Source organism: Heterodontus francisci, chromosome 9 (assembly GCF_036365525.1).
Source record: "Heterodontus francisci isolate sHetFra1 chromosome 9, sHetFra1.hap1, whole genome shotgun sequence".
Lineage (NCBI taxonomy): Eukaryota > Metazoa > Chordata > Chondrichthyes > Heterodontiformes > Heterodontidae > Heterodontus > Heterodontus francisci.
This window is the reverse complement of record NC_090379.1, coordinates 116,182,823-116,196,706: the sequence shown is the minus strand read 5'-3', so window position 1 is coordinate 116,196,706 and position 13,884 is coordinate 116,182,823. Positions and strand designations below refer to the sequence as shown.

General features: G+C 42.2%; 1 protein-coding gene across 1 annotated transcript; it reads right to left on the bottom strand.

Moving 5' to 3' along the window:
• Positions 1-515: 515 nt before the first annotated feature.
• Positions 516-12,658, bottom strand: LOC137373523 (photoreceptor outer segment membrane glycoprotein 2-like). The gene is made up of 3 exons (XM_068038397.1): positions 12,078-12,658; positions 4,723-4,969; positions 516-782 (listed from the first exon to the last, which is right to left on the bottom strand). The coding sequence occupies exons 1-3, from the start codon at positions 12,656-12,658 to the stop codon at positions 516-518; spliced, it is 1,095 nt and encodes a 364-aa protein (XP_067894498.1).
• Between the last annotated feature and the right edge of the window lie 1,226 nt (positions 12,659-13,884).

Here is a 13,884-nt window from a genome sequence, read left to right as displayed (position 1 = left end):
CAGATGTGTGGTTATCCTTAAGTAATGTTTTGTTTTTTGTTTTAGAGATACAGCACTGAAACAGTTGGCCCACCGAGTCTGTGCCAACCATCAACCACCCATTTATACTAATCCTACACTAATCCCATATTCCTACCACATCCCCACCTGTCCCTATATTTCCCTACCACCTACCTATACTAGGGGCAATTTATAATGGCCAATTTACCTACCAACCTGCAAGTCTCTTGGCTTGTGGGAGGAATCCGGAGCACCCAGAGAAAACCCACGCAGACACAGGGAGAACTTGCAAACTCCACACAGGCAGTACCCAGAATTGAACCCGGGTCGCTGGAGCTGTGAGACTGCAGTGCTAACCACTGTGCCGCCCCATCGTGTAATGTAACATTTGACCACTGCTTTGTTGGAACATTTACCCCTTTGCAACTGTGTAGTGTTCCCATTCTGGAACACATCCGGGCAGACTTTCATGTAATTCTAAAACAAGGAAGGAGGAAGTCAATAGTCTGTTGGTCTTAGCTGGCAGTGGGGAGGGCTTTGGGTGGAACATTGTCTGGTCCATACTCAGCTGTTTTAATATCCATATTGGGATCATACGTTCCTGAGATGGTGGATATCTGATCAACCTTCTGCAGGCTTTTGATGATGTTGAAATTTGTTTTGGCTTTTTCCACAAAGTTGTTCTGCAGTAGCCAGCCTTCTGACTCACACTCAGGATTGCCTTGAATGAGGACATTTTCCATCGCAGTCTGGAGGTATCTGACTCCGGTGAGAACTGAAACCTACAGCCAAACAGAAAAGTGTTTTTTCAGAAAAGCAAGATGGAAAGACATATTTATATAGCATCTTTCATGACCTGAAGATGTCCCAAAGCGTTTCTCGGGTAGATCCTATCTGACGAGCCTGACTGAATTTTTTGAAGAGGTGTCTCGAGGAGCAGATGGGAATGTCTATGGATGTTACTTATATGGACTTCCAGAAGACATTTGATAAGGTCCCTCATAAGGTCCTTGTACCATCAGTTAATGGGAATAGTTTTTCCTTGTCTAACTTATCGAAACCTGATATAATCTTGTACACCTCTATCAAATCGCCCCTCAATCTCCTTTGTTCCAAGGAGAACAACCCCAGTGTCTCCAACCTAACCTTGTAACTAAAATCTCCCATCCCTGGAACCATTCTGGTAAATCTCCTCTGCACCCTCTCAAGGACAATCACATCCTTGCTAAAGTGTGGTGACCAGAACTGGGCACAATACTCTAGTTGGAGCCTAACCAGAGGTTCAGCATAGCTTCCCTGCTTTTGTACTCTATGCCTCTATTTATGAAGCCCATGACCCCATCTGCTTTGTTAACCACTCTCAATATGTCCTGCCACCTTCAAAGATCAATGCACATGAATCCCTCTGGTCCTGCACACACTTTAAAACTGCGGCATTAAGTCTACATTGCCTCACTTTAACCCTTCTGCCAAAATGCATCACCTCACACTTGTCTGTATTAAATTCCATCTGGCACCTGTCTGTCCATTCTGCTAGCTTATCTACATCCTGTTACAGATGGTTTGTATCATCCTCACTGTTTGCCATTCCTCCAAGTTTGGTATCCAGCAAACTTTGAGATTCTATTCTGTATTCCAAGATCCATCCTCCAGTCTGAAACCAACCATTTACCACGACTCTGTCCTTAAGCAAATTTTTTTATCCAATTGGACAGTGACTCTCCTATTCCATAGCCTCAATTTTGTTAACCAGTCTTTTATGTAGTACTTTATCAAATGCTTTCTTAAAATCCATAAAACAACATCCACCACATTCCCTTCATCAACCTTCTATGTTACTTCATCAAAAAATTAAATTAGACTAGTCAAGCAGCCTTTTACAAATTTGTGCTGGTTCTCCTTAACTATCTCAAACCTCTCCAAGTGCCTGTTGATTTTTTTTCCCTAATTTTTTTCTAAAACCTTAGCCACCACTGATGGTGAACTAACTGGCCTGTAGTTGCTTGGACTGTCCTTTCTTGAATAAGGGTGTCACATTTGCCACTCTCCAATCCTTTGGCACCTCCCCATATCTAAGGAAGATTGGAAGATTATGGGAAGTGCTTCTGCTATTTCTACCCCAACTTCCTTTAGCAACCTGGGTGCAAGCCATCTGGACGAGGTGACCTATCTACCTTAGGTTGTGACAGCCTTTCCAGTACCTCCTCTCTCTCCAGTTTTAGCCTATCCATTGTCTATACTGTCTCTGCATCTACCAATATTTTGTCAGGTTCCTCATCCTTAATAAACATCAATGCAAAGTACTCATGCAGTATTCTAGCCTTGCCCTGTGCCTCAAAGGATACATTACATAATGGGAGAAATTCAGATGGGGAGTTGCAGGAAAGATGGGCCAGAATTTGAGCAATAACAAGGACTTGTAGGGCTTTGGAGATCAAGCTGGGGAGTGGAACTAACAGCACAGCCCTGTGGAGAGCAGGCATGGGTTCGACGGGCTGAATGGCCTCCTTCTGTGCCATAAATGACTCTATGACTCAGAACTGAAGGAGGTCATTCAGCCCATCATGGCTATGGCAGCTCTTTGAAACAGCCAATCAAATCAGTCCCACTCCTTTGCTCTTTCCCCATAAACTAACATTTTTTTGTTCCTTTTCAAGTATTTATTCATTTCCCTTTTGAAAGTTACTATCGAATCTGCTTCAACCACTCTATCAGGCAGTGCATTCAAGATCACAACAACTCATCATGTAAAAAAATTCTTCATCTGGGTGGCACAGTGGTTAGCACCGCAGCCTCACAGCTCCAGCGACCCGGGTTCAATTCTGGGTACTGCCTGTGTGGAGTTTGCAAGTTCTCCCTGTGTCTACGTGGGTTTTCGCCGGGTGCTCCGGTTTCCTCCCACATGCCAAAGATTTGCAGGTTGATAGGTAAATTGGCCATTAGCAATTGCCCCTAGTATAGGTAGGTGGTAGGGAAATATAGGGACAGGTGGGGACGTGGTAGGAATATGGAATTAGTGTAGGATTCGTATAAATGGGTGGTTGATGGTCGGCACAGACTCGGTGGGCCGAAAGGCCTGTTTCAGTGCTGTATCTCTAAAATCTAAAAAGTCTAAACATAACAGACTATTAACTAAAGTTGAAGCTCATGGAATTGAAGGCAAATTATTGACCTGGTTAGGAAATTGGCTGAGTGGCAGGAGACAGAGAGTAGGGATAATGGGCAGGTACTCTTATTGGCAGGATGTGACTCATGGTGTCCCACAAGGATCTGTGTTGGGGCTTCAACTATTCGCCATATTTATTAATGACTTAGATGATTGGATAGAAAGACACATTCAAATTTGCCAATAGGCGGCATTGTAAGAAGTCTAGATGGAAGCATAAATTACAAAGAGATATTGGTAGATTAAGCGAATGGACAAAACTGGATTTCATTGTGGACAAATGTGAAGTCATTCACTTTGGACCTATGAAGGATAGAGCAGGGCACTTTGTAAATGGTGAAAAGCTAGAAACGGTGGAGGTCCAAAGAGATTTGGGGGTCCAGGTACATAGATTATTAAAATATCATGAACAGGTACAGAAAATAATTAAAAAGGCTGATCTAGAGGGCTAGAATACAAGGGGGTAGAAGTCATGCTTCAGCTATACAAAGTCCTGGTTACACCACACCTGGAGTACTGTGAGCAGTTCTGGGCACCACACTTGAGCACAGATATATTGGCCTTGGAAGGAGCACAGTTTAGATTTACCAGAATGATACTTGGACTCTGAGGGTTAAATTGCGAGGAGAGATTACACAAACTAGGGTTGTATTCCCTGGAATTTAGAAGGTAAAGGGGTTATTTGTTTGAAGTTTTCAAGATATTCAGGGGAACAGGTAGAGTAGATAGAGAGAAATATTTCTGCTGGTTGGGGAGTCCAGGACTAGGGGACATAGTCTAGAAATTAGAGCCAGATTTTTCAAAAGTGAAATTAGGAAACACCTCTACACACGAAGGGTGGTAGAAGTTTGGAACTCTCTTTCACAAATGGCAATTGATGCTGGATCAATTATTAATTTTAAATCTGAAATTAATACATTTTTGTTATTTTAAGTCATCAAGGAATATGGGGCAAAGGAGTTAAGTCACAGATCAGCCATGATCTCATTGAATGTCAGAACATACCTGAAGGGCTGAATGCCTCCTCCTGTTCCTATGTTCTCAATTAATGAAGAACTTTTGAAGTGTAGTGAATTGTAATGAAGGAAATGTGGCTGCCGTTGTGCTTGCAGCAAAATCCCACCAACAGCAACTTGATAATGACCAGGTACTCTCTTTCAGTCATGTTGATTGAGGTATAAAATTTGGCCAGAACACTGGGGAGAAGGCCCCTGCCCCCCTCCTAGTAGCGCCATGGGATCTCCTACTGAGAAGGCAGACGGGGCCTTGGTTTAACACCTCGTCTGAAAGACAGCACCTCTGACAGTGCAGCACTCCCTCAGTACTGCACTGGACTACCAGCCTGGATTTTGTGCTCAATATCTGTAGTACGACATGAACCCACAATCTTCTGACTGGGAAGTGAGAGTGTGACCCACTAGCTACGGCTAATGCCTGAAACTTATTTACTTTGACATATGAGATAATCATAGAATTTCGTCAGTTCCTAGCTGATGCAGTCAGCAAATAGTGTGGGTGTAAAGGGGGTTGTTGTATAGTTTGCTCCAGAAATTTACCTCAAAAAACCAGATGATGAGTACAGAGAGTCCTATGGACTGCATGATCTGGGTGTAATAATCCAACAGTGCCTGTCTGCAGCCTGTTGTCCAGTGGTTGAGCTCTTCTGTCAGGTAGTCATAGTTGTAATGAGCTGAGTTGTTGGTGAGTTGACGCTGGATACAAGGGCGGGGAGAATTGAAGTTGCAGCAGCTGAAAGGAATGCCATCCAATAGGTACTTTCCATCCACGTTACTCTTCAAACGGCTGCAAACAGAAAACAGCTGGCATGTAAATCTATCTCCTATAGATCAATACACCACTGAAGGAGACTCAGTTCACCCAAGGACCAGGTCTTTGGATCCTATAGCACAATAAGAGGCCATTCATCCCATCGTTCCTGTGCTGGACCCTTGAAAGAGCAGTTGTGTTTAGTCCCACATCCCTACTTTTTGTCTGTATCCCTGTAGGTTCCACATCCTCAAGTATCTGTCCAATTCCCTTTTAGAATTATTTTTGGAATCGGCTTCCACCACATTTTCAGGTAGAGTGTTCCAGCTCCTGACAGCTTTGAAAAATGTTCCCTTCATCTCCCCTCTAGATCTTTTCCCAGAGATTTCCAATCTATGTCCTCTGGTTATTGACCCAGTTGTCAGATGGAATAGTTTTTCTCTCTCTGCTCTAACAAAACTCTCAGCACTTTGAAACCTTTGTTATGTCACCTCTTAGCCTTCTCTGTTCCAAGGAGAACAGTCCTAACTTTTCCAACCTCTCCTCATAACTGAAGTCCCTCATCACTATTAACATCCTGGTAAACCTCCTCTGTACCCTTTCTAATGTCTTTACATCTTTATGCAGTGTGGTGCCCAGAATTATCCACAATATTCCAGCAGATGCCTAACCAATGATTTATAAAGTTCTAGCTTGATTTATTTGCTTTTATCCTCTATTCCTCTATTTATAAACCCAAGTAACCTAATTGCTTTTTTCAAACCACCTTATCAACTTGCTGTATTGCCTTGTTAATTGTATATTACTTCTATATGATTAGATGCAGGTGTTGGGTATTAACTGGGGATTCACATGTGCCTCCATAAAAAGGAAAAGACTGAAACTATGGTTGGTGGGTGAGGAGGTGCATGTTTTTAATGTGTATCACTGTAAATAAATGTTTATAAAAGTGTGCAAAGATTGGCTCCAGTTCTATCCTTCACCACCTGGCTTTCTGGAGTACAACAACCTTTTAAGGATTTATGTATATGGACACCAAGCTCTTGTTGCTCATCTACACTTTTCAAGATCATTCCATTTATAGCTTCCATATTAGTCTTTCCGAAGAGCATTACATCACACTTCCCTGCATTGAATCCATCTGCCATGTTTCTGCCCATTTCATCATCCTGTCTATGTCATCCTAAAGTCTACAAATATCATCATCACTATCTGCTACTTTGACAAGTTTTGTATCATCTGCAAAACTTTACAATGCTACTTCCTACACCCCTGTCTATGTTGCATATTAAAACTGAAAAGAGTAATGGACCTAAAACAGACCCATGGGGAACAGCATTGCAAACCATTCCCAGTCTGAAAAACATGCATCCAGCACCACCCTTTGCTTCCTGTCAGAGTCAATTTTGTATCCAGACAGCCACTGTCCCCTTAATTCTATTGTCTTGCATCTTCTTAATAAGCCTCTTGTGTGGCACTTTGCTAAATGCCTTCTGAAAGTCCATAGATACCACAATATCTACTGCACTACCTTGGTCAACTTTCTCTCTTACGTCATCAAAGAATTCAATCAAATTAATTCAACATGACTTGCCTTTAACAAATCCACACTGTCTCTTCATGCTTTCCAAATAAAAGTTTATTTTGTCCCAGATAATGGTTTGCATTAGCTTCCCCACCACCAATGTTGGCCTTTAGTTTCCTGGTTTATCCCTCTCCCCATTTCTTGATTAGTGGTATAACATTAGCAACCCTCCAGTCCTCTGCTACTACTCCTGTATCCAATGAGGAGTGAAAGATTGTGACCAATGCTCCTGCTGTTTCCACCTTTGCTTCTTTCAACAACCCAGGTGGCTTACCAATTTTCAGTATTGCTAACCTTTTTAGAACATCTCTTTATGTTACTATCCTGTCTATAATTTCCCTCTCCTCTTTTGGTGTAGCCTTCACACCATCTACTTCCTTTGTGAAGACAGATGCAAAGTACTTGTTTAATACTTCAGCCATATCCTCTGCCTCTACATGGCCCTTTGGGTCCTTAATAGGGCCAACTTTTTCCCTAGCTAACCACTTACACTTTCTATGTTTATAAGATGTTTTAGGCTTCACTTCAATGTTGCCTGCTAATCTTTTCTCATAACCTCTCTTTGCCTCCCATGTTAACGTTTCATCTTTTTCAAGACAAAGAACATTCATCCCTGCATCATTGAAAGATTTCCTCCCGAAAAGCTTCTAAAGGTTTTTTTAAAACAGTAAACTCTTTTATAACAATTGGACTCTAATTGCATACTAGCAGTCTATTCTCTATCTTCTCTTGTGTGTGTGCGCGTGCGCGTGTGTGTGAATGCGTGAGTGGGTGAAGTCGTCAATATTTTTCAGTTATTGTGTAAAAATAAATATTTATCTTTTTTAACCTACGAGAAAACCTGCCTTTTGTCTATTTGACCCTTAAACACTCAGGGACTAAAACACTATTTTTAGAACACTATTTGTGATCAGTTGAGAGGGAAAAAGTGGAAATCACCCACACCACTTCCCATCTGTCTGTAACTTACTTCATTGCTCCATGACTGCTTTACCCTGCAATTGCCTTTTCCAATATACCCTTGGGACCCTCTTAAATCACTGAAATTAGTTCTTCCCTAGTTTAGCATTTTTGCCTTTGATACTTTCAGGTGTCTTTCCATAATTACTTTAACCTGAATTATGTTGTGGTCACTGTTAGCTAGATGATTTCTTACTGTAACACACTCCACTTTCCATTCTTCATTTCCCAGAACCAGATCCAACGCTGCTTCCTTGCTTGTTGGGCTGGAGATATATTATCAACAAATTTGCTCATCTCTCCTTCTCACTGTTTGGAGCTTTGTATAAAAAAACCTCCCAGCTATGTAACAACTCCCCCTCTGTTCCTCAACCCAAGCCAAATAGGTTCAATCCTAGAACCATCTAGGATCCTTTCTATTTAGAACTGTAACATCATCCTTAATCAATACTGTCACACCCCTCTTTTTCTTTCTCCATCATTCCTGAATACTTCGTAACCAGCAATATTAAATCCAATTCCTGGTCTTGTTTGAGCCAATTTCTGTCATACACCCCTACAGCAACCTGTGTCCACAGCTCACCAACCTTATTAATTACACTCCTGACATTGTCATACATACAATTTAATACCTCCTTCCTCACTTGCGCTATTTTCCTTAATCTGTTCTCTGTTCCCTGCAATTTTCGGCATCTTTCTGATTTTGCTGCTGTCTATATCCCTTTGCCCTCTGATCTCATTGCTGCTATTTTCTAGTCACTCTTTCCCGGCCAAATTAGTGTTATTGTTCTATATGCTTCAATATTTTGTCAATATCAAGTGTTCATCTTATTGCCTCATAAATGATGTCGTGGACTTTGTTTCAATAGTTACTTGTGATAATATATTTCATATATTAATGACTGGGCTGCATTAGAAATTTTCTTCTTGAGTTCCCCTATGACCTACGCAAGGGAGATAAAGATTGCCATGAAACAAAAAAAAGGGTGTATGATGCATGTCTGGTGAATTATTCAAGTGAGAACCAGGCCAAATACAATAAGTTGAGATGGGAGGTGAAGAGGAAAGTAAAACTGACAAATAGAGAATATGAGAATAGGATGGCAGTTAACATAAAAGGGAACCCAAAGGTTTTCTGCCAGCATGTAAATATCAAGCAGGTAGCAAGAGGTGGAGTGAGCCTATTCGGGACAAAGAGGGCAAGGCAAGAATACTTGATGAGTACTTTGTATCGGTGTTTACTAAGGAAGAGGAATCTGACAAAATATCAGTGGAGGTGGAGAAAGTAGATGCAATGGACAGGGTAAAAATTAAGTGGGATGAGATACTGGAAAGGCTGGCTATACATAAGGTAGATTAGTCACCTGGTCCGGATGGCTTCCATCCCAGGTTGCTAAAGGAAGTGGGAGTGAAGATAGCGGAAGGGTTCACCATAATCTTCCAATATTCCCTAGATACAGGAGAGGTGCCAGAGGATTGGAGAGTGGCAAATTTGACACCCTTGTTCAGGAACGGGTGTAAGGACAGTCCTAGCAACTTCAGGCCAGTTAGTTTAACATCAATGTTGGGTAAGATTTTAGAAACAATAATCAGGGAAAAAATCAACAGGTACTTGGAGAGGTTTGAATTTATTAAGGAGAACCAGCACAGATTTGCAAAAGGCAGATCATGCTTAACTATTCTAATTGAATTTTTTGATGAAGTAACAGAGAAAGTTAATGAAGGGAATGCAATGGATGTTGTGTATATGGATTTTAAGTGAGCATTTGATGAAATACCATATAAAAGACTGGTTAACAAAATTGAGACTCATGGAGGGTCAGTGTCCAATTGGATAGAAAAATAGCTTAAGGACAGAAAACAGTGAGTTGTTGTAAATGGTTACTTATCAGACTGGCGGATGGTAGACAATGGTGTTCCCAAGGGTCAGTGCTGGGGCCACTGCCTTTTTTTCCTATATATAAATGACTTGGATCTTGGAATACAGAGCAGAATCTCAACATTTGCTGATGATACCAAACTTGGAGGCGTAGCAAACAGTGAAGATGATATGAACTGCCTGCAACAGTCTAGCTGAATGGGCAGACAAGTGGCAGATGGAATTTAATACAGACAAGTGTGAAGTGATGCATTTTGGCAGAAGGGATGGGATGAGGCAATATATACTTAATAGCACAGTCCTAAAGAGTGTGCAGGAACAGAGGAACCTGAGGGTTCATGTGCATCGACCTTTGAAGGTGGCAGGACATATTGAAAGAGTGGTTAGCAAGGCTTATGGGATCTTGAGTTTCATAAATAGAGGCAAAGAGTACAAAAGCAGGGAAGTTATGCTGAACCTTTATAAAGCTCTGGTTCGTCCAGTTCTGGTCACCACACTTTAGGAAGGATGTGAGGGTCCTTGAGAGGGTGCAGAGGAGATTTACCAGAATGGTTCCAGGGATAAGGGATTTTAGATATAATGCTCGGTTGTAAAAGCTGGGGTTGTTCTCCCTGGAGCAAAGGAGATTGGGAGGAGATTTAATAGAGGTGTACAAGATTATGACAGGCTTAGATAAGTTAGACTTGGTAAAACTGTTCCCATTAACTAATGGTGCAAGGATGAGGGGACACATATTGAAGATTTTGGGCAAGAAATGCAGGGGAATGTGAGAAAGAACTTTTTTTAACGCAGCGACTGGTAATGACCTGGAACTTGCTGCCCATGAGGTGGTGGAAGAGACAATCAATGATTTCAAAAGGAAATTTGATGGGCACTTGAAGGAAATAAACTTGCCAGGCTGTGGGGATTGAGCGAGAGAGTGGGACTGACTGGATAACTCCGTGGAGAGCTGGCATTTACTTGATGTACTGAATGGCCTCCTTCTATCCCCTAAATAACTCTGACATAGCTTCTCGTATTAACCTTAAATTTATGCCTTTCGATTCTGTTAATGATTCATCAATTAATGGAAATCATCTATTATTTGCTCACTCAAAGCCTTTCAAAATGCTGAACGCTTCTGTTAGATTTTCCCTCAACTTTCTCTGCTCCAGTGAATATTCATGAAAATACAAATCCATATATAACAGTATCATTTTCTCACTTCATTGATTTACCAGTGGTTCTGTTAAGTCAGCATAACAACTATCCATATTTCACGTGTACAGTCAGTGTTTGGGAGGCTCAGTCAGAGAGACTATATTTCAGCAGGCCAGGTCCTCCTCTTTGGACCCGCCCACCTACTCTTTCCCCCATACTGCTCCTCTCTGAGTCCTGTTGCTGCTGAAACTAATTCCAGATGCAACATTCGGTAACCCATCTGGTTCACTAATGTCCTTTAGGGAAGGAAATCTGCTGTCCTTACCTGGTCTGGCCGACATGTGACTCCAAGCCCACAGCAATGTGGTTCACTCTTAACTGCCCTCTGAAATGATCTAACAAGCCACTCAGTTGTCAAGGACAATTAGGAATAGGCAACAAATGCTTGACATGCCAGCGACGCCCACATCCCATGAAAAAATAAAAAAGGTGGAAATCTTCGGGAGCTCAGGAATTTCTAAAAGTGACCAGAATTAATTATACCAGTTAGGAATTGGGCAGGAGTGCTGCTATGGGAGGAAGAGAAGAGGGCAGCAGATGGGAATGGTGCTTTGAGGGAGGAGTTGTCAATAAATAATGGGTATAAGAGGCCAGGCTTGAGTTTAGAATCCATAGAATCATAGAACAGGACAGAATAGAAAGTGGCTATTCGGCCCATTGAGTCCGCACTGGCTCTTTTCAAGAGCGATCCCAGTTCCACTCTCCTGCTCTTTCTCCAATTCCCTTTTGAAGGCTACTGTTAAATCTGCTTCCACCACCCTATCAGACAGTGCATTCCAGATCACAACAACATTGCGCAACAAAGTTTTTCCTCATGTCGCGACTGGTTCTTTAGTCATTCACCTTTAATCTGTGCCTTCTAGTTGTTGTCCCCTCAGCCACTTGGAAATTTATTTACCCTATCTAAACCCTTCATGATTTTAAACACTTCTATCAAATCTCCTCATAGCCTTCTCTTCTGTAAGGGGAACAACCCCAACTTCTCCATTCTGTCCATGTAACTGTCATCCCTCATTCCTGGAACCATTCCATTAAATCTCTTCAGTGCCCTGTCCAAAGCCTTCACATCCTTCCTGAAGTGCAATGCCAGGAATTGGACACCATCCAGAGTTTTATAAATGTTTAGCAATAACTTCCTGGTTTTTACTTTTATGCCGCCACATATAACGGTCAAGATTCCACATGCTTTTTTAACTGCTTTGTTAGCCTATCCTGCCACCTGTAGAATGAAGACAAAGGGAAGATGTCATTAGCCCAGCTGTTCCACCATCTTGGGAATGCGTCAGTGTAGGAAATAGGAGCCTTGATTTTAACCCAACTAAGCTGCAACAAAGAATGTGCAGGAGGAAGGAAAGGAAACTCAGAGGCTCAATACGAATAATAAAATGCAGAAAAATAAATACTGGGAAAGCGAGAGAGGTCGAGAGACGATGGAGAATGAGAATCTCAGGTTTTTTTCTGAACTTAGATGTATAGTTTGAATCTCCAAATGTTTGTCCCCCATGTGCCTTTCTACTTACTCCTGAACCTCTCTTGAGTTCAAGTCCAAGTAGCGTGTGCTGATCCACTGGATCTCAAACCAGTCCCTGAATCCATTGTTCCCACAGCAGTGGAGCTCGAAATGCAGCTCATCCATGATCTTCTTCAGGAAGCACCTGCCTGGGGTATCGGTGTCCTTGTAAAAACTCATGGCTTGCTTGAGGCCCAGATAAAGAGATTCCTCCAGTGTGTTCCTCATGGTGTAGCACATCAAGGCCCCCACCAGGATACAGAAGGTGAAGAAAAAGGTGCAGATGATATAAGGAAGCATGACCAGCCTCCATCGGGAGAACTTGTTGGTATCCGAGCAATCCTGGCAGATCTTGCCCCCAAGGATGTTGATGCCGCAGGCAATGGCTCCCACAGTTATCAGCATGTTCGGGACAGACTCCGTCTCTTGGCTGGCCATCACCTCGCTGTGTTTCCTGATCTCCATCTTCAGAAAAGCTCCCAAGCCGATCAAAATCAGTCCTGTCACGACTGACACCCAGTTTAAGATCCACAACACTTGGGCCAGTTTGTTCCTTTTGCTCTTGGTGAATGTCACACTTAGAATCGCCATGGCTGAGGTAACAAGAGGGCAGTCCGACTCTGAGTGTAATAGGATCAGGGCACTCTGTCACAGGGAGGTTAGATCACCAATGACTGGCTGCTTCCCCTGGGAAAGACAAGTTCACAGTAATTTCAATGCTTCATAATTTGCTTCTGTGAAAGTCATATGTAAATGAGTGTTCTGCAAACTTTTTAGATGCTCCTTGGATTTTAGATTAATAATTTTAAATGTAAAACACATTCATTTTAGTAAAATAAAAACAGAAAATGCTGGAAGTAGACAGCAACTGTTGTGGCAGAAATAACATTTCAGGTCGATGACCGTCCATTGGAACTGGATGAAGTTAGAGGTTTAGGAGTCTGTGATCGGGTGGAGAGCAGAAGCAGTTAAATGATGAGAGGGATGAAATACAAGGCCAAAAGGGTGAAAATGGGACAAGTATAGAAACAAAAGGCAGTTCCAGAGATGGTGTAAATAGTTGCACCGGACAGCACGATGGGAGGGAAGCCTGGAAAATCTGACAAGGCGGATGGAGAGGGTTGCTGAGACCTGGGAATGGGGTGGAGAAAGGCAGGTTGATCCCAGAGTGCAGAACACCCCCACCTCGCGCCCCCCCCCCCACCCAGTGTATCGTTCGGGAATCCTCTAGCCCATGCCTCCTCCATTCCCAGCCATCTTCCATTACCAGAACCTGCCGTCCGAGAGAAAGTGGTTCTCCAGTTCACGTTTCGGGTTGAATCTGACCAAACTATGTCTCTGTAATGTTAGTATTGTAACTTTTTTTAAAAATGCCAATTAAGGAATATAATCAATTGCTACAAAATATATTTGAGACAACATTGCTTCTGTTAACCTTAAACATACAGTACAGAAGGAGATCATTCAGCCCATTGTGTCTGTGCCAGCTCTTTGAAAGCCCTATCCCACTGCCCTGCTCTTTCCCCATGCATTTACACTATGCTCAATGCATTGTCCTGCACATTTTTGCCCTTCAAGTATATATCCAGTACCATCTTAAAAGTTACTATTGAAGCTGCTTCCAGTGCCCTTTCAGGCAGAGCATAACAACTCACTACTTTAAAAATTGTCTCTTCACCTCTTTTGCTCAGTTCTTTTGCCAATTATTTCCAATCTGAGTCCTCTGGTTACTGACCCTCCTGCCACTGGAAACAATTTCTCCTTATTTATTCTATCCAAGCCCTTCATCATTTGACTATTAATTTTATTTATGTTAA